Source organism: Mixophyes fleayi, chromosome 4 (assembly GCF_038048845.1).
Source record: "Mixophyes fleayi isolate aMixFle1 chromosome 4, aMixFle1.hap1, whole genome shotgun sequence".
Taxonomy (NCBI): domain Eukaryota; kingdom Metazoa; phylum Chordata; class Amphibia; order Anura; family Limnodynastidae; genus Mixophyes; species Mixophyes fleayi.
In genome coordinates this window covers 111182398-111208182 of record NC_134405.1, presented here as the reverse complement: position 1 = coordinate 111208182, position 25785 = coordinate 111182398, and the positions used below count along the sequence as shown (strand labels likewise).

At 41.8% G+C, this 25785-nt stretch overlaps 1 protein-coding gene across 9 annotated transcripts in view; it reads left to right on the top strand.

Moving 5' to 3' along the window:
* The window catches only part of MYO5A (myosin VA), a 128916-nt gene that overhangs the window by 82557 nt on the left and 20574 nt on the right, over nt 1-25785 (top strand). For 3 of the 9 annotated variants that reach the window (XM_075208012.1, XM_075208013.1, XM_075208010.1), the window contains exons 12-30: nt 3778-3918; nt 4382-4507; nt 6104-6196; nt 9109-9258; nt 9423-9520; nt 11901-11987; nt 12071-12179; nt 12491-12702; nt 12853-13009; nt 13552-13791; nt 13943-14191; nt 14942-15035; nt 15221-15366; nt 15447-15560; nt 17085-17228; nt 17463-17516; nt 17644-17871; nt 20491-20591; nt 23491-23571. In XM_075208012.1, the coding sequence (XP_075064113.1) occupies nt 3778-3918; nt 4382-4507; nt 6104-6196; nt 9109-9258; nt 9423-9520; nt 11901-11987; nt 12071-12179; nt 12491-12702; nt 12853-13009; nt 13552-13791; nt 13943-14191; nt 14942-15035; nt 15221-15366; nt 15447-15560; nt 17085-17228; nt 17463-17516; nt 17644-17871; nt 20491-20591; nt 23491-23571 (2624 nt within the window). Of the gene's footprint in view, nt 1-3777; nt 3919-4381; nt 4508-6103; nt 6197-9102; nt 9259-9422; nt 9521-11900; nt 11988-12070; nt 12180-12490; nt 12703-12852; nt 13010-13551; nt 13792-13942; nt 14192-14941; nt 15036-15220; nt 15367-15446; nt 15561-17084; nt 17229-17462; nt 17517-17643; nt 17872-20490; nt 20592-23490; nt 23572-25785 lie in introns of all 9 variants that reach the window. The other 6 variants (XM_075208017.1, XM_075208011.1, XM_075208016.1 and 3 more) reach the window with 3 other exon arrangements.

Sequence of the window (25785 nt, the reverse complement as noted above, 5' to 3'; positions counted from 1 at the left end):
GGTAGGAAGTTAAGTGGGAGACTGGAAAGTTTTAAGAAAAAAGTGGGTTTTTAATCACCGTATGAAGCTGGACAGATTAGGGGAAGTTCTGATGGAGCGGGGGAGCTGGTTCCAGTGGAGGGGGGCAGCGCGGGAGAAGTATTGGATACGCGCGTGGGAGGAGGTGATCAGGGGGGAAGAGAGGCGACGGTCATTGGCCGATCGGAGAGGGCGGGATGAAGCATGAATAGAGAGGAGGGAGGAGATGTAGGGTGCAGTGGAGTTGGCGAGGGCCTTGTATGTAAGAGTGAGGAGCTTGAACAGGATTCTGTAGGGTAAGGGGAGCCAGTGAAGGGATTGGTAGAGGGGGGAGACAGAAGAGGAGCGGCGAGAAAGGAAGATGAGTCTAGCGGCAGCGTTAAGTACAGATCGAAGGGGAGCGAGGTGAGAGTGGGGGAGGCCAGTAAGGAGGAGGTTACAGTAGTCAATGCGGGAGATGATCAGAGAGTGAATAAGACATTTAGTGGCATCTTGGGAAAGGAAGGGCCGGATGCGTGCGATGTTACGCAGCTGGAAGCTGCAGAATTTAGCAAGAGAGAGAATGTGGGGGCCAAAGGAGAGAGGAGTCGAGGATGACCCCGAGGCAGCGAAGTTGGGGGACAGGGGAGATAGAGGTGGTGTCGACAATGATAGAGAGGTCAGAAGGGTGCGAGGTGCGAGGGGGAGGGAAGACTATGAGTTCAGTTTTGGCGAGGTTAAGTTTGAGGAATCGAGAGGACATCCAGGAGGAGATGGCAGAGAGGCAGGTGGACACCTTAGAGAGGAGGGAGGGAGAGAGATCAGGAGAGGAGAGGTAAAGTTGAGTGTCGTCAGCGTAGAGATGATAGTTGAGGCCGAAGGAGCTGATGAGTTCACCTAGGGAAGAGGTGTATAGAGAGAAGAGTAAGGGTCCCAGAACAGAGCCCTGAGGGACCCCGACTGGAAGGGTGGACGGGGGGGAGAGAGACCCAGAGGTGGTGACGGAGAAGGAACGGTCAGCAAGGTAAGAGGTGAATCAGGACAGGACTGGGCCGGAGAGGCCAAAGGACTGGAGGGTGTGGAGGAGAAGGGGGTGGTCGACGGTGTCGAAGGCTGCAGAGAGGTCAAGGAGGATGAGAAGGGAGAAGTGGCCCCTGGCTTTAGCCGAGAGGAGATCATTGGTTACTTTAGCCAGGGCAGTTTCAGTGGAGCGAAGGGGGCGGAAACCAGACTGTAGAGGATCAAGGAGGGAGTGTTCAGAGAGGTAGGAGGAGAGACGGCTACAGACGAGCCTCTCGAGAATTTTGGAGGCAAAGGGGAGAAGAGATATGGGCCGATAGTTAGAGGGAGAAGTGGGGTCAAGATTAGGTTTTTTAAGAATGGGGGAAACAAGAGCATGTTTGAAGGAGGAGGGGAAGATGCCGGAGGAGAGGGAGAGATTAAAGAGGTGAGCGAGGTGGGAACAGGTAGTGGGGGAAAGGGAGCGAAGAAGGTGGGAGGGGATGTACGCTCCTTCGAGCAGGGTCATCTCTCCTCCTGTCTTCACTTTAACTCTGCTCTCCAGCTACCTTGCCCTCCTCCTCCCCGTTCCCTCTTGCTCCCTCCTCTCCTCTCTGGGGGTTTCCCTGCCCTCCGTGCCCTCTTGGGCTCCGCCGTATGCGGGACCTTCCCCTCTCCCCGCCCCTCTAGCTGTGCTTTGAGATCTCGGAGTTACTGTGCATTTTGTTTACTGTATCGTGCTGTCTCACCTTGTATTGTACTTGTTTGTCCCTGTACGGCGCTACGGATACCTAGTGGCGCCCTTTAAATAAAAATTAATAATAATAATAATAATGGGATCCAGGGGACAGGTAGAGGGGGGGGGAGGATGAAATGAGAGAGTGGACTTCCTCACCCGAGGTAGGGCGGAAGGAGTGGAGGGGAAGGTGGCTAGGGGGGGGAGGACGGAACAGTGGGGGGGGGTGGACGAGAGAGTGGAGGAGGAGATTTCAAGTCGGATGGCCTCAATTTTAGAGGAGAAAAAGGAGGCGAAGTCGGAGGCAGTCAGGGAGGAGGGGGCGGGGCCAGGAGAGTGCTGAAGGTGGCGAAGAGGCGGCGGGGGTTAGAGGATTGGGAGAGGATAAGGGACTTGAAGAAAGATTGTTTAGCGAGTGAGAGGGCAGAACTGTAGGATGATAGGATGAATTTGAAGTGGAGGAAGTCAGCCAGGGAGCGGGATTTTCTCCAGTGGCGTTCAGCAGTACGGGAGCATTTTTGGAGGAGGCGGGTAAGTTTGGAGTGCCAGGGTTGGGGTTTGGAGCAGCGGGGGTGGACTGAGTGGGCAGGGGCGACCGCATCCAGAGCAGAGGTGAGGGTGAGATTGTAGAGGGAGACCGCCTAGTTGGGGCAGGAGAGGGAGGAAAGGAGAGTATCAAGAGAGGAGCACAGAGTGGCCGGGTCAAGGGCATCGATGTTGCGTATGGATAGAGTAGGTTTGGGCGGGGGGGGTAGCAGGAGAGGAGGAGAGAGAGAAGGAGAGGAGATGGTGATCAGTTTAGAGGAAAGGGAGAGATGGAGAAGTCAGAGAGAATACATAGGTAGGAGAAGACAAGATCAATGGAGTGGCCAAGGGAGTGGGTAGAGGAGGAGGTCCATTGGGTAAGGCCAAGGGAGGAAGAAAGGGTGAGCAGTTTGCAGGAAGCAGGGTCAGAGGGATTGTCCATGGGGAAATTGAAGTCGCCGAGGATGATGGAGGGGAGGTCAGAGGAGAGGTGGTGAGGAAGCCAGGCAGCGAAGTTATCAAGGAAGAGGGAGGTGGGGCCAGGGGGTCGGTAGATGACAGTGACACGGAGATCGATGGGGAAAAAGAGGCGGATGGAGTGGGCTTCAAAGAAGGAGAGGGAGGGTTCAGGGGGAATGACACGAAAAGTGCAGGAGGAGGATAGGAGGAGGCCCACTCCCCCACCTGGGCGGGCACCAGGTCCGGCGGAGTGGGTGAAGGAGAGGCCACCATAGGAGAGGGCAGCGGGGGAGGCGGTGTCAGAGTCGGAGAGCCAGGTTTCAGTAAGGGCGAGAAGGTTAAGGGAGGTGGATAAAAAGAGGTCGTGGATAGCAGTCAGCTTGTTGCGAACTGATCTAGCGTTCCAGAGGGCACAAGAGAAAGGGGGAGAGGAGAGGGGGGAGATGGGGATGAGGTTAGCAAGATGGGCAGAGCGCGGGGGAGGGCGGTGAGGGGCAGGAGAGGTAGGGCGGGGGAAGAGTATGGGTATGGAGCGAGAGCGGGGTGGCATAGTATGGAGAGAGAGGGGGGGGGGTGACGGAAAGGAGCAGGGCAGAAAAGAGGGTGGAAGGAGGAGGTAGGGAGACCAAGAGCAAAAGGGATGAGGTCGGTAAGAGAGGCCTAGAATGATGGAGCTAAGGATAAGGCAAGGAGGGCTAGGAAGACAAAACAGAAATAGAGCAGGGAGGGCAAGGAGTAGCAGAACAGTGAGATAAAAAGATAGAGAATAACAGGTAAGAATAATACCAGGGAGACAATAGCGATAAGGAAGACAATGGCAATATGAGAGACAATGGCAATGTGAGAGACAATGGCAAAGTGAATATTTGTAAATAATAATGGATATACATCCTACGTTATGGGGTACATCCCCTTCCACTTTCCCGTCCCATTGTTATTTTGTGGAGTTGAGGAATTTAGCGTTAAGTCTCTGTCTCTTCCTAACACTTTATGAATTCTACCCCAGGGCTTGTATTGTGCTGTGCCACATTCCTGTGAAACACCTTGTGTCTTGTTTGCAGCATGTATTTAAGCTGGAACAAGAGGAGTACATGAAGGAACAAATCCCCTGGACCTTGATTGACTTCTATGACAACCAACCCTGTATCAATCTCATAGAGGCCAAAATGGGTGTTCTGGACCTGCTGGATGAGGAATGTAAGGTAGGAGATCCTAATACTTTTGCCCATTAAAATGCTGTGAGGTCTGTTTACAAAACTGCGATCAGCCATAAAGCTGCAGCTGTTTTCTTTGGAGAATGGCCATCGCATCCATTTATGAAGATCAGAGATTTCTCCTGCATTAACCTACTTTCCATGGGTTACCACAATCCCCATAGAACTGTATGGGGACTGCCGTGTTAATAATATTTGAAGCATGTGTGGACTTCAGCCGCGCTTGCGCATTTCACTTTCTGCGTTCGGCGGCAGCGTTGGGCCTGAGCAGCAATGGCATAGTCAATAGCAGCGGTACTGCATTATGTTTCACTGCGACCTGTAGTGATACATAGTGGTGTTACCACTGCACAATAGTAAGTAGACACCTAAATGTTTTATTATATTATGTATACCTATGTCTCCCTTACACAGATCCTGCCTAAAAAGAAAAATCTTTTTTATTTTGCAGATGCCCAAAGGCTCAGATAACACTTGGGCCCAGAAATTATACAACACCCACCTCAAGACTTGTGTATTGTTTGAAAAACCACGTCTGTCCAACGTAGCTTTCATTATCAAGCACTTTGCAGATAAGGTAACAAAATAAGCATCTGGTATTCTTGCCCAAATATATTTTACCAATATCCATTTATCTTCTAGTGGACAGAATTTAATGTCAGTCTTTTCTTGCAGGAGAAAGTAGTTAGATCATACTTGCCAACTCTCCCGGATTGTCCGGGAGACTCCCGCATTTTGCGAGAGTCTCCTGGACGAGTGTGGCAATCTCCCTGATAGGAAGGGGGAAAAATTTAGTTTAAACGCCGCGATTCACCCGGAATCGCGGCGTTTAGCCCCGCCCCCACTGTAAAATGCCGCGATTTGCGTCATTCCGTCACGGGGGCGGGGCCAAAATGACGCGATTTCGCAGCCCCGCCCCCTGCACGCCCACGTCCCAGCCGGCATCTCCCGGAAAAAGAAAAAAAAATGTTGGCAAGTATGAGTTAGATATCACTTTTTGTCTTATCAATTAATGCTCCATTGTAAAACGTGTATAATCTTGTGACAACTTGCTCGTTTGTGTATTCATATTCTAAGGATATGTTTTGGGTTCTGTGATCTGTTACATTTAGAGTACTTCCTGGGTTGTGGCTGTCCCATAATTTAGATTAAATGATTATGCCTTCTTAGAACTTATCGCAGCTGTCAAATAGTGAACATTACTCCATGACCTCATGCAGAATATATCATCATCAACATATATTTATATAGCGCCAGCAAATTCCGTAGCGCTTTACAATTGGGAACAAACATTAATAAAACAATACTGGGTAATATATACAGACAGAGAGGTAAGAGGGCCCTGCTCGCAAGCTTACAATATATGGGACAATGGGTGTTTGAAACACAAGTGCATGTGCTACATCATATTGCACACTGGATCAGCTAGAATGCAAAGGTAAAAGTTTTGAGTGGGCTGTGTGTATAGCAATGTTGGTCAGAGGGTTGTTATCTTGTGTTAGCTGTGTAGAGGATGGTAATAGGGTAATCTAGGGAGATTAAGAGGGTGGTAGAGGAATATTATATGCTTGTCTGAAGAGGAGGTTTTCAGACAACGTTTGAAGACTAGAGGAAAGTCTTACTGTGCGAGGGAGGGAATTCCACAAAGTGGGTGCAGCCCAAAAAGATTCCTGTAATCGAAAATGGGAGGATGCGATAAGAGTCTAAGAGAGACGCCCTAGTTTAAGTGACAGGTAGTATGTGCTCTCCAGTATTTGTGGTTATTCTTCTGATGTGTGATCTACTTGGGCTCCATATTCCATAATTATTTTATTAAACATAATTTGATGTTTATGTAGTGCTCCATTAGGATCAGTGTGTAGGTTGAAGACTGCGTATATCTGGCTCCTCAAAGATGAATACTGTGATAGATGCACTCTGCCAGTGTGTGTCTGCAAAAGATTAGACGTAGAGTAGAGGTTATATTAGGGTCTCTCTCGCACATATAACAAGCAAAAATAGAGTGGACCTCTAGGTTCTCACTTATTCTGGAGAACATTCTATTTAAAGTTATGAATATGCTACATAGAATTTAGTTGTAACCTTGCTATAATTTGCTTCTACTTATGATTATTAATTCACATTAGATGCCAAATGCTATATTATATTATTTATATGATGATTTTATTTCCAGGTAGAATATCAATGTGAAGGATTTCTTGAGAAGAACAAAGATACAGTGTTTGAAGAACAAATTAAAGTCCTGAAAGCGAGTAAGGTTGGTAAAGTTAGACCAATATATTCAGACTATATAGCATGTTTATGTTTTAGAATCTATTGCTATATGTAGTAAGTTAGTCGATCATATTAAAAACTTTGTCACTTAGAACACAGAGTAATGTTGTGTAGAAATGTACTGCCATGTGTTGTTAAATTGCAATTGTTTAGGTGAGATGTATTAGTCTACAAATGTAATTGTGTTTTGACTTATTTTTACAATGGATTATCCCCAAAGGTCATTGGAATGTAGAGGTTACAAGTAATACAACATTCAGACTATATGTGTGAACTGATTTCCTCTTGATCGTTCTTTTACTGACTTATTTATAGCAAATGTTTAAAACTGACTTATCTCACAATTTTTCATATATGACTATGGTCTTATTCCCAGAAATTGGATCTAAAACCATCAGAAAATAATTGACTAAACTTGATAGGAGCAAGAGAAAGTGCTCTATTCACATTTCACAGGAAACCGGTTTAGTGTAAATTATTCAGTTAGCATTCGGAAGGCTGATTTATTGAACACAATTTTCATCAATATTGGAAGGAAGTTTCGGTTTTAACCTTGGCCACTCCCAGCTTTAAAATTACATATCCTTTCCAACATGGGGGTCTTAAAAATAAAAACAAACTATTTGGTCATCTTACTAGTGATTTATGTTTGTATACAGTGAGTACAGTGAGTTCATGCAGCCTATGTCGCTGGTTAGTGTATGGATAGATTCTCAAATAACCAGTGATAGGTTATCCTTTTGCTCGGTAATATGCGCCCCCTTGTGGGAAAGGTGAGGAACCCCAAAAAATTCCACATTTTATATAACTGCTTTAGACATTTGGGAATTACAAATTAAGATGTTTTAATTAAACAGTGACTTTAGAAACTTTTTTTACTAAATCAACTTACATGTATTACATTTGATATGATACATATATTTTATTTTGCCATAATTCTGTCTCCACTGTGAGCACATCAAACTGTAGTCCATCCTTTATACTGAGAGGTATATTACACGCCTGATCATCTTTTTGTGAGAGCTCGTTACACAAGTACACATAAACAGAACAATTGAATAGACAGAATGGAAATTGTAGTTCTACAAAGTTGTTCATACTGTATTTCAGCCTCATATAGTTCCATGTGCCCCACTAGTGAGTATTTTAGTTAACCATGTTTTCACCTCCGTTCTGAGAACATTTCAATCTGGTCAATCAATAGATCAGAGGGACAGAACCTACTTATAGATCACAGTTTGGACAACTTTGACTGAATTTTAGATCACAATTGAGAGCACTAGCAGTTTAATTGCAGTAATTGTGTTGTTGTCATGCCAACAACTGATTATATTGTATTTCTCCTTTTCCTTTATTCCATGTGTTTGACACACAATCATCAGAAGGTAAACGTTCATCAAACATCCCAGACTAATAGTTGACACTATTGCAACTTTGTGATGCCTAACATATACTTATGCCAGGGGAAGGGGGGGGGGGTGCAGCAGACTGCATGCCAGTGGTTATTGGCAAGTGAGAAACCTCTTTATTTTCATATAGTGTTTGTGTTACACCACTGTGTTCACTCTCTAGCTGAGGTCACATTCTAGTTGAGGTATCTAGGACACAAGGAGACTCTGTTACAAAAGAGCAGCGTGGGATTCAATTTGGTGTCTCTTTGGGGTAACCTACTAACTACAGAGCAAATGCTTTTATGTTTGATGTCGCTGCACGTGTCTTTTGAACCTCTTTTATGCAGAAAATGTCTGTGGTTTTGCATGAGATCAGACTGTACTATGAGCGCTTAGTACAGGTTAATAGTTGATTCTATCCTATTGTTTCACATAACGTGCTGGAGTACAGGTAATGTGCACATGTCTTATACCAAAGATGTGGTAGTGGAGACATTCTAGGCCATTCATTGTTGTACTTACGGTCACAAATTATTGTTATTTGTTTTTTTTTTGGGGGGGGGGGGTTTCACGTTTTTTTCCAAAGGGGGGTCAGTAAGGTAATTTTCCAAATGGAGTTTACTCGTAATGCAATTGCAACGTGTGTTTATGCGCAGGGATTAGAGACATAAGAGCGTTTAAGTTACACATACACCTATATCTTATCCCTGAACAAATCACTTTATTCTTTTACTTTGACAAGTTAATATAAAATACAGGTTGAAATGAGTACTGCAAGTTTTATCCCATGGTAATAGTAAAGGGGATCTACACTTTCATTATTTTATTTTCTAATATCATCTTTGGAGCTGTTCTTACAAAAATAAAAATAAACAGAATTACTTACCCTCCTTTGTAAATGTTTTCAGCTCTTCAGTTCTGCGATCCAACTGTTATGGTGGGGTAATCCTTTTACTTGTCCCACACATGATGGGGAACCCCTTTAATGTTGGTGGTGATAAAATGGGATTTACTAGTTCTGTAGCATTGTGAGCCCCCATAATTTAGATATGTGCATTTTAGGTGCCAAATAGCTCATATAGTGAAACTATTTTGTGTCTGTTCAGTAAATGACCTTCTTGTTCTTAATCACTCTGTTACTATTTTCTCACTAAATTCTGCATAGGCGCTAAAATCCTGAGTTATTCCAACATTAGAGAATGACATTGTAGAAACCATTGAAACTTTACAGTATATTAATCCCATTAAACCCAGGCAAATTGTTTGTCTGTGCTTTGTTTTATATCTGCATGTTAATATGCTTCTGGGGCTATCTATTCCTCTAACAGTGTTCTAAACTTTATTGTGCCACAAACTGGTTTTATTTAGTTACTTCTTTTTTTAAGGATACCATAACTTTTTTTTTTTTTTTTTCTTTTGGCAAATATAAGCACGTGCTCCCTGCTTCCTATAATTAGGTTGTTTACTTATTCGTCATGAGTTGTAAATACACATTTTATTTTTTTAGTTTAAGCTACTAACAGAGCTGTTCCAAGCAGAGGAGAACGCCTTAAGCCCCACCTCAACCGCCCCCACTGGACGTACCCTCCTATCTCGCACAGGTCTACGGAAGCCAAAACCTGACCTTGCAAACAGAGAGCATAAAAAAACCGTCAGCCATCAGGTAAACTGGAAGAATCACTTAAAACTCTGTAAATCTGCTTGTACTTCAGTGGGATCCGTTTTCCTGAATCGCAGTAATTGTCAATTATGCTGTGTGTTTATGAAGATCTCGCTTTATTTGACCTGTTTATAAGTTGTTCTTATGTCTGCATTGTCCTGTTTCAGTTTAGGAACTCGTTACATCTCCTGATGGACACACTGAATGCCACAACCCCACACTACGTGCGTTGCATCAAGCCAAATGATTTCAAGTACCCGTTTACGTATGTAGCCAATCCGAGCAGCTAAACTGCAACACAAAGTATATTTGTGAGGCTCCTGATAAACTGGTGCAGGAATAACATGTACACATCCAGCGTGGTCATTTAAATTTCCTTATGGGCATCAGTGATATTTAGCTATTTATTATTATTGTGTGAGGCGGCAATGCTAACCACTGTGCCACCATGTCACCCACAGCAACAAGAAGAAATAATACGTGATGCACTATATAGATGGCAAAAAGTACAGTGGGAAGATTGGGAGAAAAATCAATGCATTTAGTAAACTTTGCAGTACGGCATGTACAATTTTTAATAAATAAAAATAACCTAAAAAATCATTTACCTATATTTTAAAGTACAAGTAGAGGGTATGTTTTGCATTCTTACCAACCGGATGCTGTTTTCTAACAGAATTCTGGGAGGCCTATTGTATGTACTTTTGATTGATATATAGGACTTACATAGGACATTAGTGACTGTATATAGACTTCCTTTAAAATGAAAGTACTTCTTGGGACCGGGGTTCCCAAAGTGTGCGCCGCGGCTCCCAGGGGTGCCGCGGCGCTGTCACTGGGGTGCCGCGGGCCAGCCCTAGAGAAAAGAAAGCAAATAGAAACACTTACCAATCCGCGCGGCGCTAGGACCCTGCAGCCTCCTCTCTCCCGCAGCTGTCACTGAATATCGACGTCAGTGACAGCTGCGCGAGAGAGGAGGCTGCAGGGTCCTAGCGCCGCGCGGATTGGTAAGTTTCTGTTTGCTTTCTTTTTTTCTATAGCTGGCGCCTGGCGCGGGGCAGAGGAGGGGGGCAGATGGCAGAGGAGGGGGGCAGAGGGCAGAGGAGGGGGGCAGAGGGCAGAGGAGGAGGACAGAGAGCAGAGGAGGAGGGCAGAGAGCAGAGGAGGGGGACAGAGGGCAGAGGAGGAGGGCAGATGGCAGAGGAGGGTGACAGCGTGAGAGAGGGCAGAGGAGGGTGACAGCGTGAGAGAGGGCAGAGGATGGTGACAGCGTGAGAGAGGGCAAAGGAGGGTGACAGCGTGAGAGAGGGCAGAGGAGGGGGACAGAGGGCAGAGGAGGGGGACAGAGGGCAGAGGAGGAGGGCAGAGGGCAGAGGAGGGGGACAGATGGCAGAGGAGGGGGACAGAGAGCAGAGGAGAAGGGCAGAGGGCAGAGGAGGGTGCCAGCGTGAGAGAGGGCAGAGGAGGGTGCCAGCGTGAGAGAGGGCAGAGGAGGGTGACAGCGTGAGAGAGGGCAGAGGAGGGTGACAGCGTGAGAGAGGGCAGAGGAGGGTGACAGCGTGAGAGAGGGCAGAGGAGGGGACAGAGGGGCAACGTGAGAGAGGGCAGTGTGCCTGGTTGCAGAGGGGGCAGTGTGCCTGGTTGCAGAGGGGGCAGTGTGCCTGGTTGCAGAGGGGGCAGTGTGCCTGGTTGCAGAGGGGGCAGTGTGCCTGGTTGCAGAGGGGGCAGAGTGCCTGGTTGCAGAGGGGGCAGAGTGTATGGATGCAGAGGGGGCAGAGTGTATGGATGCAGAGGGGCATTTTTGCATACAACTAAATAAGTATTTCTGTCGTGACCTAAATACTTACAATTTTTTGACCCAACTACTTCTAAAACAGGACTGCTCAGTAATTATTTTGGAGGGGTGCCTTGAAAAAAATTGGAGACTCTAAGGGTGCCGCGAACTGCAAATGTTTGGGAACCACTGTCTTGGGGTATATTTACTAAATTGCGGTTTTGAAAAAGTGGAGATGTCGCCTATAGTAACCAATCAGATTCTAGTTATCATTTATTTAGTACATTCTACAAAATGACAGCTAGAATCTGATTGGTTGCTATAGGCAACATCTCCACTTTTTCAAACCCACAGTTTAGTAAATATACCCCCTAGTCTTCAGTATCACAACGATTAATGTTGCTGTGAGGGAAGTATCTATATTTTTTTCCTACATAAACCTTATACAGATGGAAATTGTGTACATGATCGGTGTCTTTGACTAATCCATATAGTTTATTACTGTCAGGTTGAAGATGCATATGCTTCTCTTTGGTTTCTAATTTGTGAGATGGTTTCACATGAACAGAGTTCAAAGTTAAAACTAGTGTCTCATCTGTTTACAGTACACTTAATAAGTGTCTAGGTTCACATAGAGGCCAATTGCAACTCACAAGATCTAACATGACTGTAGATATTAAGTGATGTGGACATGACCTACTTCTGTTATCAGTTTCTCTTAGTGGATATAGGTCCAATTGAATGAAAAAAATTGACATTGACCAGTGAAGATTTAGAAGTAGTATTTAACTTGAGCCTATATCATAAGTCCCTTTTTATGTTAGTATTGGTTTGCTTCACTCTGATTGTTCTTAATCTACTTTTGGATAAGGTTTGACTCCAAACGGGCTGTGCAGCAGCTTCGGGCTTGTGGCGTCTTGGAAACCATAAGGATCAGTGCTGCAGGATTCCCATCCCGGTAGGTGGTTACGTTATTCAATCAGTGTGCCGTGTTAGTTTGTGTCTATTGGAGGTAACACGGCTTGTCCTCCATTATAACAGATGGACGTATCAAGAGTTTTTCAGCCGATACCGGGTTCTAATGAAACAAAAAGATGTTCTCAGTGATTGGAGGCAAACCTGCAAAAATGTACTGGAGAAGCTCATTCTGGTATGTTTTATTTATCCAGTAAAACTAGGTGAATGGAAGGGGCGTTGCACTTTGGGGGGATGTATGTGCTATACGTGGAAGGGTTTGTACAAAGGCATGTGAGATACTGCATAAATAATATGGACATAATAGGCATCATTTTTCTTCACCCAATCACCAGCAGACATTCTCTCTAACATCTGTGTGTACAAACAATTTATTTTCCATAGAGACCAATGAACACTAATTCAATATTTGCACTGTTGCACTTTGCTTTCAGTTGTCTTACAGATGCATGATCATATAACATCTTCTGCTTTCACCAAAACTAGGACCAAGACAAATACCAGTTTGGCAAGACAAAGATTTTCTTCCGAGCGGGGCAGGTGGCTTATCTGGAGAAAATAAGAGCTGATAAGCTGAGAGTGGCCTGTATCCGAATCCAGAAGACCATACGTGGTTGGCTTTTGAGGAAGAAGTACTTGCGAATGAGGAGAGCAGCTATATGCATTCAGAGATATGTCAGAGGGTACCAGGCCAGATGGTGAGTGAATTCTCCATGATATTCTAGTGCCAGTTCCACTGGGATGAAATGGAAAGTGCATTCTATTGAATACGTATTTTTTGACAATTTCACTCTTTCCTCAGCAATGGATTTTTGTCCATTTATCATACTTTTGTTTTGTCCATACAGCTATGCTAATTTCCTGCGTAAAACCAGAGCAGCAATCATCATACAGAAGTTTCAGAGGATGTACGTGGTTCGGCAGAAGTATCGGCGCATACAGTCAGTTACCCTTGCTCTTCAGACCTATCTTCGTGGTTATGCAGCCAGGAAGAGGTATCAAGAGGTAAGGGAAACTGTTAAAACATATGTGTAAGCAACATATGTACTAACTTCTGTTTGGTATTGGATTTCCTTCATCTGCCCTTTCTCGCTGAATGTAGCATGGTGGATTCCAGGGGATGAGTCCAATGAAACAGAAATTAATAACATTGAATATTTAGGGGAGGGTAGATATTCAGGGATAAGAGAATATGTTAGTATCAGGGGCAAACGCAGGATTTGTAGAGGGGGGTTTCCACACCACGCCGCCAGTGGGCATGACCAGCATGCATGGGGGCGTGGCTATATGCAGTGCCCCAGACTTGGAGGGGGGTTTCCAGGCACTAGAAAACCCGCCTTTGGTTTGCCTATGAGTATCTAGTGTATCTACAGAGACAACTACTGGAAAACTTTTAAAGGTAGGTTAGAAATTGACAATAGGAGAGCACTAGACATTGTATGTAAGGGATTTTTAGAGATATTGGTTATGTATACTTTTTTGTAGATATAATGATGGATACTATAATTTTATGTTTACACAGTCACTAATATTTGTCTCCACCTCAGATGCTCAGGATACACAAAGCCACCATAATTCAGAAGCATGTCCGTGGCTGGCTAGCTCGTGTGTCTTACAAGAGGAGCATGGAAGCCATTGTCTACTTGCAGTGCTGCTATCGCAGGATGATGGCCAAACGGGAGTTGAAGAAATTGAAAATAGAGGCCCGCTCTGTCGAACACTTCAAGAAACTCAACATTGGCATGGAAAACAAAATCATGCAGCTGCAGCGTAAAGTTGACGAACAGGTACTGTAACAGTGTAATATTTCCTTCTTGTTGGCTCTGTGCTACATTTCTCTTACTTTTTACCGCTACTGACTATTCTTCATATGTACGTCAGATTAATACGCTTTGGTCAATTATTAATATGCAACATTTAATTATTCTGTGTGTTCAGAATAAGGACAACAAATCCTTGCTGGAGAAGCTGACTCACCTAGAGATCACCTATAATGCAGAGAAAGACAAGCTACGAAGCGATGTGGACCGCCTGCGACAATTTGAGGAGGCAGCGAAAAATGCTATAAACAAAGTAAACAGCCTACAGGATGAGTTAGCCCGGCTTAGGCAAGAGCTGCTGCAAACACAGACTGAAAAGAAGACCATTGAGGATAAGGCAAATGAATATAGGAAAGAAACTGATCAGGTAGATTCCAGGGATCACACTCGCAATCACGAATATGAAAATATTATTTTATAAAGTATTACTTAAAAAAAACAAACATGATGTAATAGATTTCACAGGGAAATCATTATAGACACATTTGTGTCTTATTTTTGTGTGGACGTCACGTTGAAATGTGCTTAAGTTCTTCCTTTCCACCATTTTTTTTTTGTACTTAATTAGGTCATGTGGTTGTTATATACCATTTCCCAGTTACTTTAATTAACCTAATTGTAATATAGACTACTCTTTGAAATCCTTGCCTAAATTCAGTTTTCCTTACCAAGTCTACTTTAATGCACTTATAATGTTTTAGGGTGACTTCTTACATAGCCATAGTGCAGCCTTTGACCACTACGGCTGTTACTTAACTAAAAAAAAGCATCATGGGTAATGTAGCTCAGCAACAGCCAATGTAAAGGATGCGCCTGTCTGATCTATAGTCTTCTGCCACTTTCATTTGCATGGTGCAAAAATCTAATTTCCCCCCATTGTGAAGGTTAGGTAATACCGTTTGCATGATGTAGATTTTGGTAAGTTTTTTTTCTAGCTCTTTTCTACCCATGGGAGTATCAGTTATCTGTTCCCAGCAGTCCATTCAATCTCTGCCTTTGTATTTCCAGAGAAACTGCATTGCCTAAATCCAACATTACTGGACTGTTGCAGACAAGGTGGAGGGGGGAGATCAGAGCGTTGCTCATATAAAACTGCTTTTTCTTTTGATATTTGCAGTTGGTGTCTGAACTCAAAGAACAGAACTTGTTATTGAAATCCGAGAAGGAAAAGCTGAATCTCCTAATCCAGGATCAGGCCAGACAGATGACCGGTAGGTTCTGGTAGACTATTACTAGGATACGTATGGGCAGTCTCTGCCACAAAACTATTCTGAATAGATTCGTAGCTATTAAATCACTAAAGTTTATCTATGTTATTCAATAATGTATCTAGCCTCTCCATATATTGTAAATAATGTTCGTTGTGTGTATATTGTGTACTTTTTGTGTGCGGTAGAGGACATGGAGAAAAAAATATTGGAAGAGACAAAAGAACTGGAACTCGAGCTGAATGATGAGAGGTTCAGATACCAGAATCTGCTCAATGAATACTGCCGCTTGGAGGAGCGATACGATGACCTTAAGGATGAAGTGAACACTATGGTGGGTGGACGTGTTATTGGGGATAATGGGGAGTTAGCAGGTTTGGGAATGCTGCTCTGATATAACTGTTGATGTTGCAGAGCCTTTCTAAAGCTGGACATAAGAGAAGAGACTCCACCCACAGCAGTAACGAATCAGAATATACTTTCAGTTCAGAGGTCACAGAAGCAGAAGACTTTTTGTACCGGAATGAGGTGAGACTAAAATTAACATTTTGACGTTAAACCGAACTTGGAAAAACCCTGTAAACTGAAAGAGAAAGAGCTGCTGGAAAAAGACTGGAAGAGGAGAAAAAAATGTGATAAGTTGAAATACATGATGAACTATGTGTTCTTGTTTTGTTGAATGCCGTAACCAATCATTAAGTGTTTCACCGCACAATACCATATCTTTGTGACAGACCTTTCAACAGCTCTAGTCACTAACTTGTATCGGTAAAGAAATATATCTGTTCAGTGTGTACGGAGTCACAATCTTTTGAAACAAGGTTATGATAGACAAAAATGGCTGCCCGAACGCTAAGTCTGGCAAAAATCATTTAAAACGTGTATAGTGTGTAGGCATGAATCGTCCGACTGATCGGAATTTCAGTCGTTGGTACAATCGTTGTAAATAACACATTGGTTGGAAATTTCAGTAGTGTGTTCCTAGCCTAGAATCTGGGACTTTAGGTTTTCCAGTAAAGGGGTATATCCATAATTTGATGCACCATGTCTAAAGTATATTAAAATACATGTAAAAATGATCCATCTTTTCTCAAACTGCCCTTGAAAATTTGATCTTCATTAAGTTGTTTAACAGTTCTACTCCGTAAGAGACAACATGCAATGGAAATTTATGAGATATATTTTTAAATGACACAGAGAATCTGTAATTTACTATGGATTTCAAACTATGATATTTAATAGTTCGGTTTTTATTTATAATATTGTTGTCCTATTAAACAATGAATCATGTGACATCTGCATTAGTAGATGTGCCACAACACTTGTGATTGGATGGTACTGGGATTGAAATTGTTAGTGGTCTTAGTAAAAACTCCAGCTGCTGATAACCTACACCCACCATTATCATCACCTTCCAGTGCATCATTAGTTGCAATTATGTCACCTTTGAGAATCACAGGGCATTCAGCAACAGTTGGTCTACTTTCAAGCATACTGTATTTGGTTTCTTTTAATTAATTTATTACCATCTATTAATGGTAATGGGACGTGGTTCTAAATGTCTACATGGTTTATTATTAAATTGTTTTCTCTAAGGACTATGGAAACATTATAGAGGCTGCACTGGAGCTGAGAACGTTCAAGCTCCTCCCCCTGTATACCACATAGCCTGCGGGACCTCTATACCCAGTGTTTGCACTATCCCCCACATGCAAGAGAAATACAAGTGTTTATATTTAGGGTTATTTATTTATAAATAGTTGACTGATTTCTATTTGTGTTATTTCTGTTTATACTTTGCATATTGTATAGGCCAGGCCTGGCCAACCTGAGGCTCCAGGTGTTGTGAAACTACAAGCCCCAGCATGCTTTGCCAGTAGATAGCCAGCTAATTGCTTGCAAGGCATGCTGGGACTTGTAGTTTCACCACATCTGGAGAGCCACAGGTTGTGTAAAACACAGTGTTTCATCATATACCAACATCATTTTTAATATTTTTTTATTAATAGACATCTGAATTTTGTGTTCTTTTCCTATCTCCCCATTCCATAGGAGCCAGCTGATAAGAAAGCACCTCTGGACATGTCTCTATTCCTCAAGCTGCAGAAACGTGTGAAAGAATTGGAACAGGAAAAGCAAATTTTGCAAGATGACTTGGATAAAAAAGAAGAACAAATTAATAAAGCCAAAACCCAGGTACGTAGAGCCCTAACCAATCATTATCTCTTAGCATTCTTACTTGTGGATATCTGATCAGATGGGACTCACAGAAGCCTTTATGGAGTGTTTGACCATTTTGAGATCTCCAGGACATTTAGTGTAATAAATCTCTTACTTTTTAGGATCTCTGTTTTGTTCTGTTAATATCCATTAATAAGTTTGACAAACAGACTTAATTTAGTTTAATTGTCATCCGTTTTTTTATTTAAGGAGGATGTGAAGTCACCAGTCCGCAGCACTGAACTGGAGTATGAATCTCTCAAGGTAACATCACAGCAACCTCTGTTTACTGGAATTATTATTCCAGCACAATTTACATTTGAAAGTCAGCTTATCAAACAGTGGAAATAATTGGCTTTCTTGCAATGTAAAACTGTTCTCTCTCTCTTAGCGTCAAGAACTGGAGTCGGAGAACAAGAAGTTGAAGAATGAGTTGAATGAGCTTAGAAGAGCTGTCACAGAGAAGATCTCCCCAAATACCACAGGACCTGGGGGACCAGTTTATAAAGTGCTGCTAGAGCAAATGACTTCGGTCAGTGAGGAACTGGAAGTGCGGAAAGAGGAAGTGCTAATTCTAAGATCGCAGCTGGTGAGCCAGATGGAAGCTATTCCACACAAGGTGAGACACGCCACATGCGCCTGGATCTTGTGGAATTAGCAGAAGATAATTTGGGCTACAGGAATAAAGCTAGCCATGTATAGATGACATAGACCATTTGGCCACTTTTGACCAAATTAGGCTGATATCGTAGCCTGGACTGCCAATCAGATGCCCATCATTACCAACTGAAGAGCAACTGGGCAGGATGGAAAATTTAGTTGGTAGAGGGTGAAAATCATAAAAACAAACCAGTTCCGTGTGACCAAGTCAGACGTGGTAGTTTGTCTTCTTTACTGAAATATATGTGACGTTTTTGGTCACACTGTGTATGGCCACCTTAATTTGTCCTTCAGCAACAGATAAATAGATGTGTCCCCATAAGTCACTATATTTGATATTTGAAGTAGGATAAATAAAAGTATAGGGGCTTTCCTAAACCTGGTCGCTCCTGTTCTACTGCCCCATTTCCCCCCCCCCCCTCCCCTCCCCCTTGATCAGCAAATGCAGGTTTTGGGTTGTAATGTACAAGGTGTCATCTACTGATCAGACATGTCTGACTATGTTTTTTTTGTTGTTTTATTTTTCACTTTTGTTTGCTCATCAATGTTGTGATAATGAAGGATGATAAGGTAACAATTGATATTGTTGCTCTTTTAGCTTTCTGCATGTAATGCAATAACCATTTACTTTTTTTATTATTGAATAGCAAGGCTAAATTGATTTATCAGACTCCTACTCGCTGCATACCTTGCTAGTGCTGCTAACACACAATATCCCTGCATAGAGCATCCCCTGATCATTTGTGTGCTGCTGAGCCCAGTGCTTTTTGTGCTTCTGTAATCCATTTGTCACGTGAAACTACTGCACTACGACTGACAAACTACTCCTGCCCAGTGTGTAGCCAATGCTAACGTAATTCACACGCTCAGGGTTTTTTTATTTTTTTGGTTTTAAAGCTTTATTCTTACTTAAGAATGATCACAATATGTCACAAGGTACTGTAGCCCATATAAGCCAATCAGATATTTGCTTTCATGTTGTGAACTGCATGATTAAAGTTTTCATTTGATTGGTTGCTATGAATTTCATTACCTATTACTTGTAGACCCATTTTCAGAGATTGCCGTCATTATGCCCTGAGTCCCTGAATTTCAGACTCTCATTGCTTGTGCCTCTTGTCTAGCTGAGTGCCATCTAATTTACTCTGTAATTGCTATTTGTGAAGTGGACACAGTCCTGTTTATACATCTGCCATTAGGGTATGAGCCTTGTTTAAACAATTCCTTACCTATTCCTATGTATGGAAATGTAAACAAGAGAAAGCTCATTCTCATTTCTATTTTAAGAGCACCTACATTTAAGTTTGCTGATATACAGCTATTGTAGGACAAAATCAATGAAAACCCCACTAGGTAGTGTTGCTAGTATACTGGTCAAATAACAAAATATAAACCATTAGCCGCTTTTTCGAGAAGTAACATATGAAACATAATACATTCTACATTCTGGAAGACCCATGTTAGAGCAGCTACCAGTGTTAGGAACCCTCTGATAGGCCATATATGAGAGCATTCGCCACTTCCTGTTTCATAGTGCGGAAGTCATTCTTTATACCGGTGAGACTTAAACCTTTTTTTTTTGGCCAGGGCCCAAACCATATCTGTGATTTTGGTTACTGACCGCTTATTAAATTTAAATAATGCACTTTCTTTTAAAATACTTTTATTGTTGTCTGTATAGTTGATATACCCAATGAGCATGAAATTAGGGACTTAACTTCATGACTTATCTTGATTTAAAAAAATAACATTAAGATATATGTTGCATAAAGAGGATCATGGTGACTTTCCATAGATTACATGTCTTTGCCCTGACCCATAGAATGAAACTGATTCCACTTTCAGTTACCTTCCCTTTATAATTGCCCACCCCCTAACCTTACGCTTACAGGGCTCTTTTACACGTGCATAAAAGCGTGGATTAAGACTAGATCCGTGGTTTATAAACACACATAAAGTATGCGCTGGATTGGTATATTCCTAAATTCGACCTTTACAAGGATGCATCCTAAAAAACAAACATGTTTTGCATTACATTACATTTGCAGATGAGTATAAAACCTATTGTGGCAGTGTTTACTTGTCATCACATATGCAAATGTTTTACAGTGTGTATATTTGCACAATGTGTGTTTTCTGCACGTGTGAAAGGGCTCTTCTCACATAGAGCTTTCCTGCGGCTGCCTGGCAGAGTACCTGCAGTGAACAGACCCTGCTGAACAGAGAAATCTGTGGGGTTCCTACGATACGGGAACCCACTAAAGTACTGGGATGGTCATCTTGTAGGGATAACACACGGCCTGGCCTGTCTGATAAAAGACCAGGTTGGAAGAGTGCGGAATGCCCAGCGGTGTCTGCCGCAGTTTCTTTACCTGGTATTTTTTCAGATAGACAGCTTGTTGTCTAGGGCAGCGGTGGGCACGGGCAGAGCCTGAATGCCAGATCCCAGGTGAGTAACCTTTTGGGAAGGGGTATTCGTTATGCTATTCTATAAAAACTCAGTTTTGGGTGGAATTGTCGTTTAACTAGATCTAATCAGTCAACGTTATAAACCGAGCTTTGCATTCCTTTGTTTTAGGACACTATGACGGACACCATAGCTATCTCAGAGGACGTGCAAAAGATGAAAGACCGGAGGGAAATAGCTCAGGCTTATACAGGCATGAAGGAAACTAACAAGTATGTCTTATATTACTATAGTGTGTAGAGAGCACCTTCTATACCAGTACAAGTGCTGTGTGTGCTAGTAGGTGAACGCACTGAATATACCAGACTACAAGGGATTTGTGCATCCGGTTGGGTTGTCTATCACGTCCAGCTTAGTGGGGAAAGTGTTATATCTTTTACGTACTCTAATGTAACGGAGATTATTCCTTATCATTGGTGGATATTTCAGACACTATTAGTATTTCCATTTATTATTTATTCATTCTTACATTTTAGGAGTTTTAGATTCTTTAATTTTTCTGTAACTCTTAACTTAGAAGTAGTAACAAAAGCTGTAATGACAGTGTGTATTACCTATGTGATATAGCACACTCCCTGTTCTCCCCAGAAAATGTTGCCAGCCGGGTGGCATTAAGTAGTAGCCAGGTGGGGGTAGATGTAATATTTTGCAATAATAATGAAAAATGTTGGAGGTTATTGCCCACACCTGCCAGGACTGGTCAGACTGGTGGTCAGTGGTCTAACACACACTTCTGGCAGTAGTGCTCACATAGTGCCTGGTCTAATAGGAGAAACAATGGATTAAATTATTATAATAGTATTCTGTTGGGCTCCAAGAGCCGGATGGCAAGTAAAAATAGCTGGGAGGAGCTCCTGGGAAATAGGTGCTGGGGAGAACACTGGTACTCTCAGTGTAAAGGAACACCTGTATTCACACAGAAGAGGGTAACTAATGGTACATTGTGCGTATTCATTAGCTGTATGAATTATAACAATACATGCTATTATTCTGTTAGGAATGCTAATGACAGCACCTGGGTTGGAGCGCTAAAAGCAACATAATTTCTGCACATGGGATAAATAAAGTCAGCCCATTTTATAATCACAATTATCACCCTTTATAACACACGTTTTTTCTATGTTTTATTGAATTGTCAAATCCAGGTTATATAAGGTATATATACTCTCAATATACGTGGTAAATCATCAAATTGAGATGCTGTAGTGTTATGTACACTGACATCCTGGGTCTCCCACAGGGAATGGCCTAATAAGCAGCCCTAGCAAAGACATGCTTGTCAGTACATATTACTGTAAGCACCTGAAGGCAAATAGCATTTGCATAATGATATCTGAGACAGAGGGTAGCTCACCACTGCAACTATGTTTGCTGCGGCCAGCCCAGAGGGGTTCTGGGAGCTAAGTGCTGGGTCCCAAGTATATGTATGTGTGAGTGTGTGTGTATGTGATATGTGTATATATATATAAAATCTCCTATGACTATGTTATTATAAATGGTGCATAGTAACTGACTAATGCAGACTTGCACACCTGCTCACTAATCTTCTAAGAGATGGCAAATAGTAAGTCCAGGCCTGGTGTCCCAAGTGAGAGGGCATAGGGTAATACATTGCATTCAACTTTCCCCTTTCAATACTAATTTCTCTTACTGAATAATAAGTAGCATACTTGCTGGTCTCTTTAGCTGCAACTGAGGTCATGGAAGACAGGCTGCAAAAAAATAAATAAAAAAAAGATGAAGAAGTAGCATTGATGCGCAGGTTACGTACTCTCCTGCTATAATACTTTATCCCAGTATTTCCATGTGCATTTTATTCTGTGCACCTCACCTTTATTATCATCCGTATTACTGAGCTCCTCCTAATGTGGCTTCTGGCTGCAGATCATTCAAACAGTTGTTTCATTAACTAAAAATTTTTGTTAAACACCGAATCCTTGAGTCCGTTCCTCTCTCACACAGTTGGCTGCTGCATGCAGTGTATATTTAGTGTTGTACTGAGTTAATATGTGCTGATGATTTGTTCTACTTGAGTTTTGAAAAGGTAGGATGGTTTATTTATTGTGCTTGTAGCAGCTTAAATTAGTTGTCTGACATACAAAAACTGCTGACAAGCTGTAGAGCCGTTGTGAACATATGACATTAGGGAGTTTGGCGATTGTCATTTTTCTTTTGTTAGTTTTTTCGGGCATTTCATTCATTTTTTGAACAGTACCTGAAATGTTTAAGTAGGGGTCTCTAAGATCTGGCAACTCTTTTTATGGTTAGTGAGACAGAATGTAACTTTTTTTTTTATTTGTTTAAACATTATATGGTTTTTATACCTATACACAGTAGTTGTTAGTGTGTAATAGTGTGAATGGGCTGTTTGTTTTTCACCTTTGCTTTTGTGTTCTTTAAACTCAATAAATCCTTTAAAAGGCAACATAAGAAAAGTACTGAAGCACCGTTCAGTAATATGGTACGCAATCTTATATTGGAAATTAAGTCCTATTATCATGTTCTTTAAAATGCTGTTGCCAGTTTTTGGCATTCAATGACTTGCACCGAGATGTTCCTCATGATAAGAGCTAGTGATGGCTGGTTAATATGTTAGGTGTTCTCTCTACAATGTTTCATATGTGGTCTCCAGCCAGCTGCCAGAATATTAAGGGTCTGACCCTGGTGAGCGCTCTCTCCGAGCCACTGGATGTGGGATTTGTGAGAAGATGGGTCACAAATACAGTAGCTCCTATGTACTGAGCCATGTCACCCATTCTACAGTGTATGATGATACGTGTAGGTTACTGATCCGCTGTAAAGATTAAATACCAAAACACTTTATCAGAAGGCTCTAATAATTGTTCTTCCTACATCAGTAAGTAGTGAGACCCTGTCTGTGACAAACGGCTACAATGGAACTTCCAAATATATCTTGATTAATCTACAGGGTTTGTGTTCTCGTCAAGTGTACGGTTCAGGTATCAGGGCCCATTCTCATACTCCATGTATCATATTTTATTTTTGTTTGTTGACGTTTTTTGTTTCTCATCACCTTCATCAATCCATTTTTTGTTGTACCTGTCTTTGTTGTTTTTCTTTTTTTTTTTTTTTTGTAATGTTCCTGAAAAGAACTCTACCGCAAGATTACCAAGCGCTGAACGAGGACGGAGAACTCTGGCTGGTGTATGAAGGGTTAAAACAGACCAACAGGTTACCAAATTTATCACCATGGGGATTTGTGATCTGCATTTTGCATATTACTAACAATGCCAAAGAGCTTTAACCATGCACAAATAGACTACCAACGTATTGGTTAGCGTCCTATTGGCTCATTGTAAACATAAAAGAGATCTTACGGGCTGTCAGCTAATTCTGCGTTTGAAAGCCCTGTAATTGGTAGCGTGAAGCAATACTTTGGTTTTCTGACTCGCTAGAGTCCATTGAGTCTATCCCAGGCAGTTCATGTTATCTCTTTCCTACCAGCTAATCTAAGTAAATTGTGATCAAAGAGGCACATAGCCCAAAACCTATTGCGATACTACTATACTGTGCTTTCAAGAAAAAAAAATCTGATTTAATCCCTTTAATCTCAACTGGTGCAGGTTTAACAGTATACAACTGTGTATTGCTACCAGGGGCGTAACTAGACATTTGTGGGCCCCTAGCAAAAGTTTGGTAAAGGGCCCCTATGTACGTCCCAGTGATGAATAACCCACATAGACGGGGGCTCTGGCAGGGAAGGCGGCTCCTCGCAGCTGTGGGCCCCATAGCAGCTGCACCTCCCCCCGAACCTATGGTAGTTGCACCCTTGATTGCTGCAGTGCTTAACCTTGTGGTGGGTCTTCTTTACAGCATGTTTATCTTATCCTACCTGTGTTTTGCCTCTTCACTTATTTGACTGCATCTTCCTTTTGTTTGGTACCAGCTATACACAGGTTTACTAGATAGATAGTGAATAGAGGTGTCTCTCTGCTCCAGGGCTTTGCTTGCTATTGCTGCTGTCTAATACCACTGTAAGCTCGCTGGTAATGGTGTCTAATAGATATACCACTGTAAGCTCGCTGGTAATGGTGTCTAATAGATATACCACTGTAAGCTCGCTGGTAATGGTGTCTAATAGATATACCACTCTAAGCTCGCTGGTAATGGTGTCTAATAGATATACTACTCTAAGCTTGACTGCTATTAATATATTTGCTTTATACTGGCACATGCAGCCTGCTTCCTCTTTGTGTAATGATTTTATCCTTAGACTTGTGTTCTAATTCACGTCATTCTACCATCCCATCTAACTGCAAAAATCACCTAAAGTCATAGAATACAATACAGTTACGCACCTAATATATTACACTGACAAGTTTAACTCCCTTTGATCCATCTAATCTGCATGCCATGTATTTTCTTTCATGCTTAGAGCTTCTTTAATCCATAGAGGTTAGATCAGATTTAATAAAGATAATTTATTCCCCTGAAATTAACTGTAAATAATTTATACATTGATCTGGCTGAACCTTATACTACATTCTGGTATTACTCATTCATGAAAGGTGTCTCGTTCCCTACATAAATCAAAGCATCAATTATACAAATATTGTGGATTATTGTACTTTTCTAATAATGAGATTCCTTTAGGAGTTTTCATGAATAGTTTTTTTTATGTAGTTTTAAATAGCTACTTTTTTACCTATGGTATTGAACAAATAAATTCCTTTTAGAATTGTAGTAACAACTATTGACATGTTTGTTTTCTCCCATTGTTATCATCTGTAACCAAAGAAGTGGCCTTAGGGGTACAGTTCTCCAAAACTTTATTTGTGGGCCCCAAAGAAGGTCATTGGTACATATTTCATTGCGTTATTGGCTTATTTATTTAAATGATCCATCCTGTGAATATGTTGTTATAACATCTTAAATTGGTTCTTCTTAGGAAAAAAAGTGGTTCTATAGATTCTGATTCATTTTGTTCACTAAAAGTTAATGTATTGCTTGTGGCCTGTGTGTAGCTTGGCAATGAGTAAACACTGCCTTAACTTAGCATAGGTATTTCAATCTGGTCAAATATGGAATTAAAAAATAAATCCAAGTCAGACAAATAATCAGGAATTCTAAACGAAGGATCATTAAGTTGATTTTTTAAATTCTAGTTTCATTTAACACTCCTTTAATATTAAAGACAATTTTTTAAATAAATTTTTATTGGGTTTTAATAACACAAACAGGTTATAAATGCAATTCCAACAAAGAAGTATGGTTGGCTATTAATAGTGGAGAAACAAAATGGCATCATGGCACCAGGCCAAAATAGAATTAGGTACATAAAAAGGGGTATACCAAGCCATATATAAAGCTGCTAAGAACCTACTGGTTTCATATTTTATTAATTGATATATTAAATGTCAATAGCTTAGAAGAACATATCTGTCT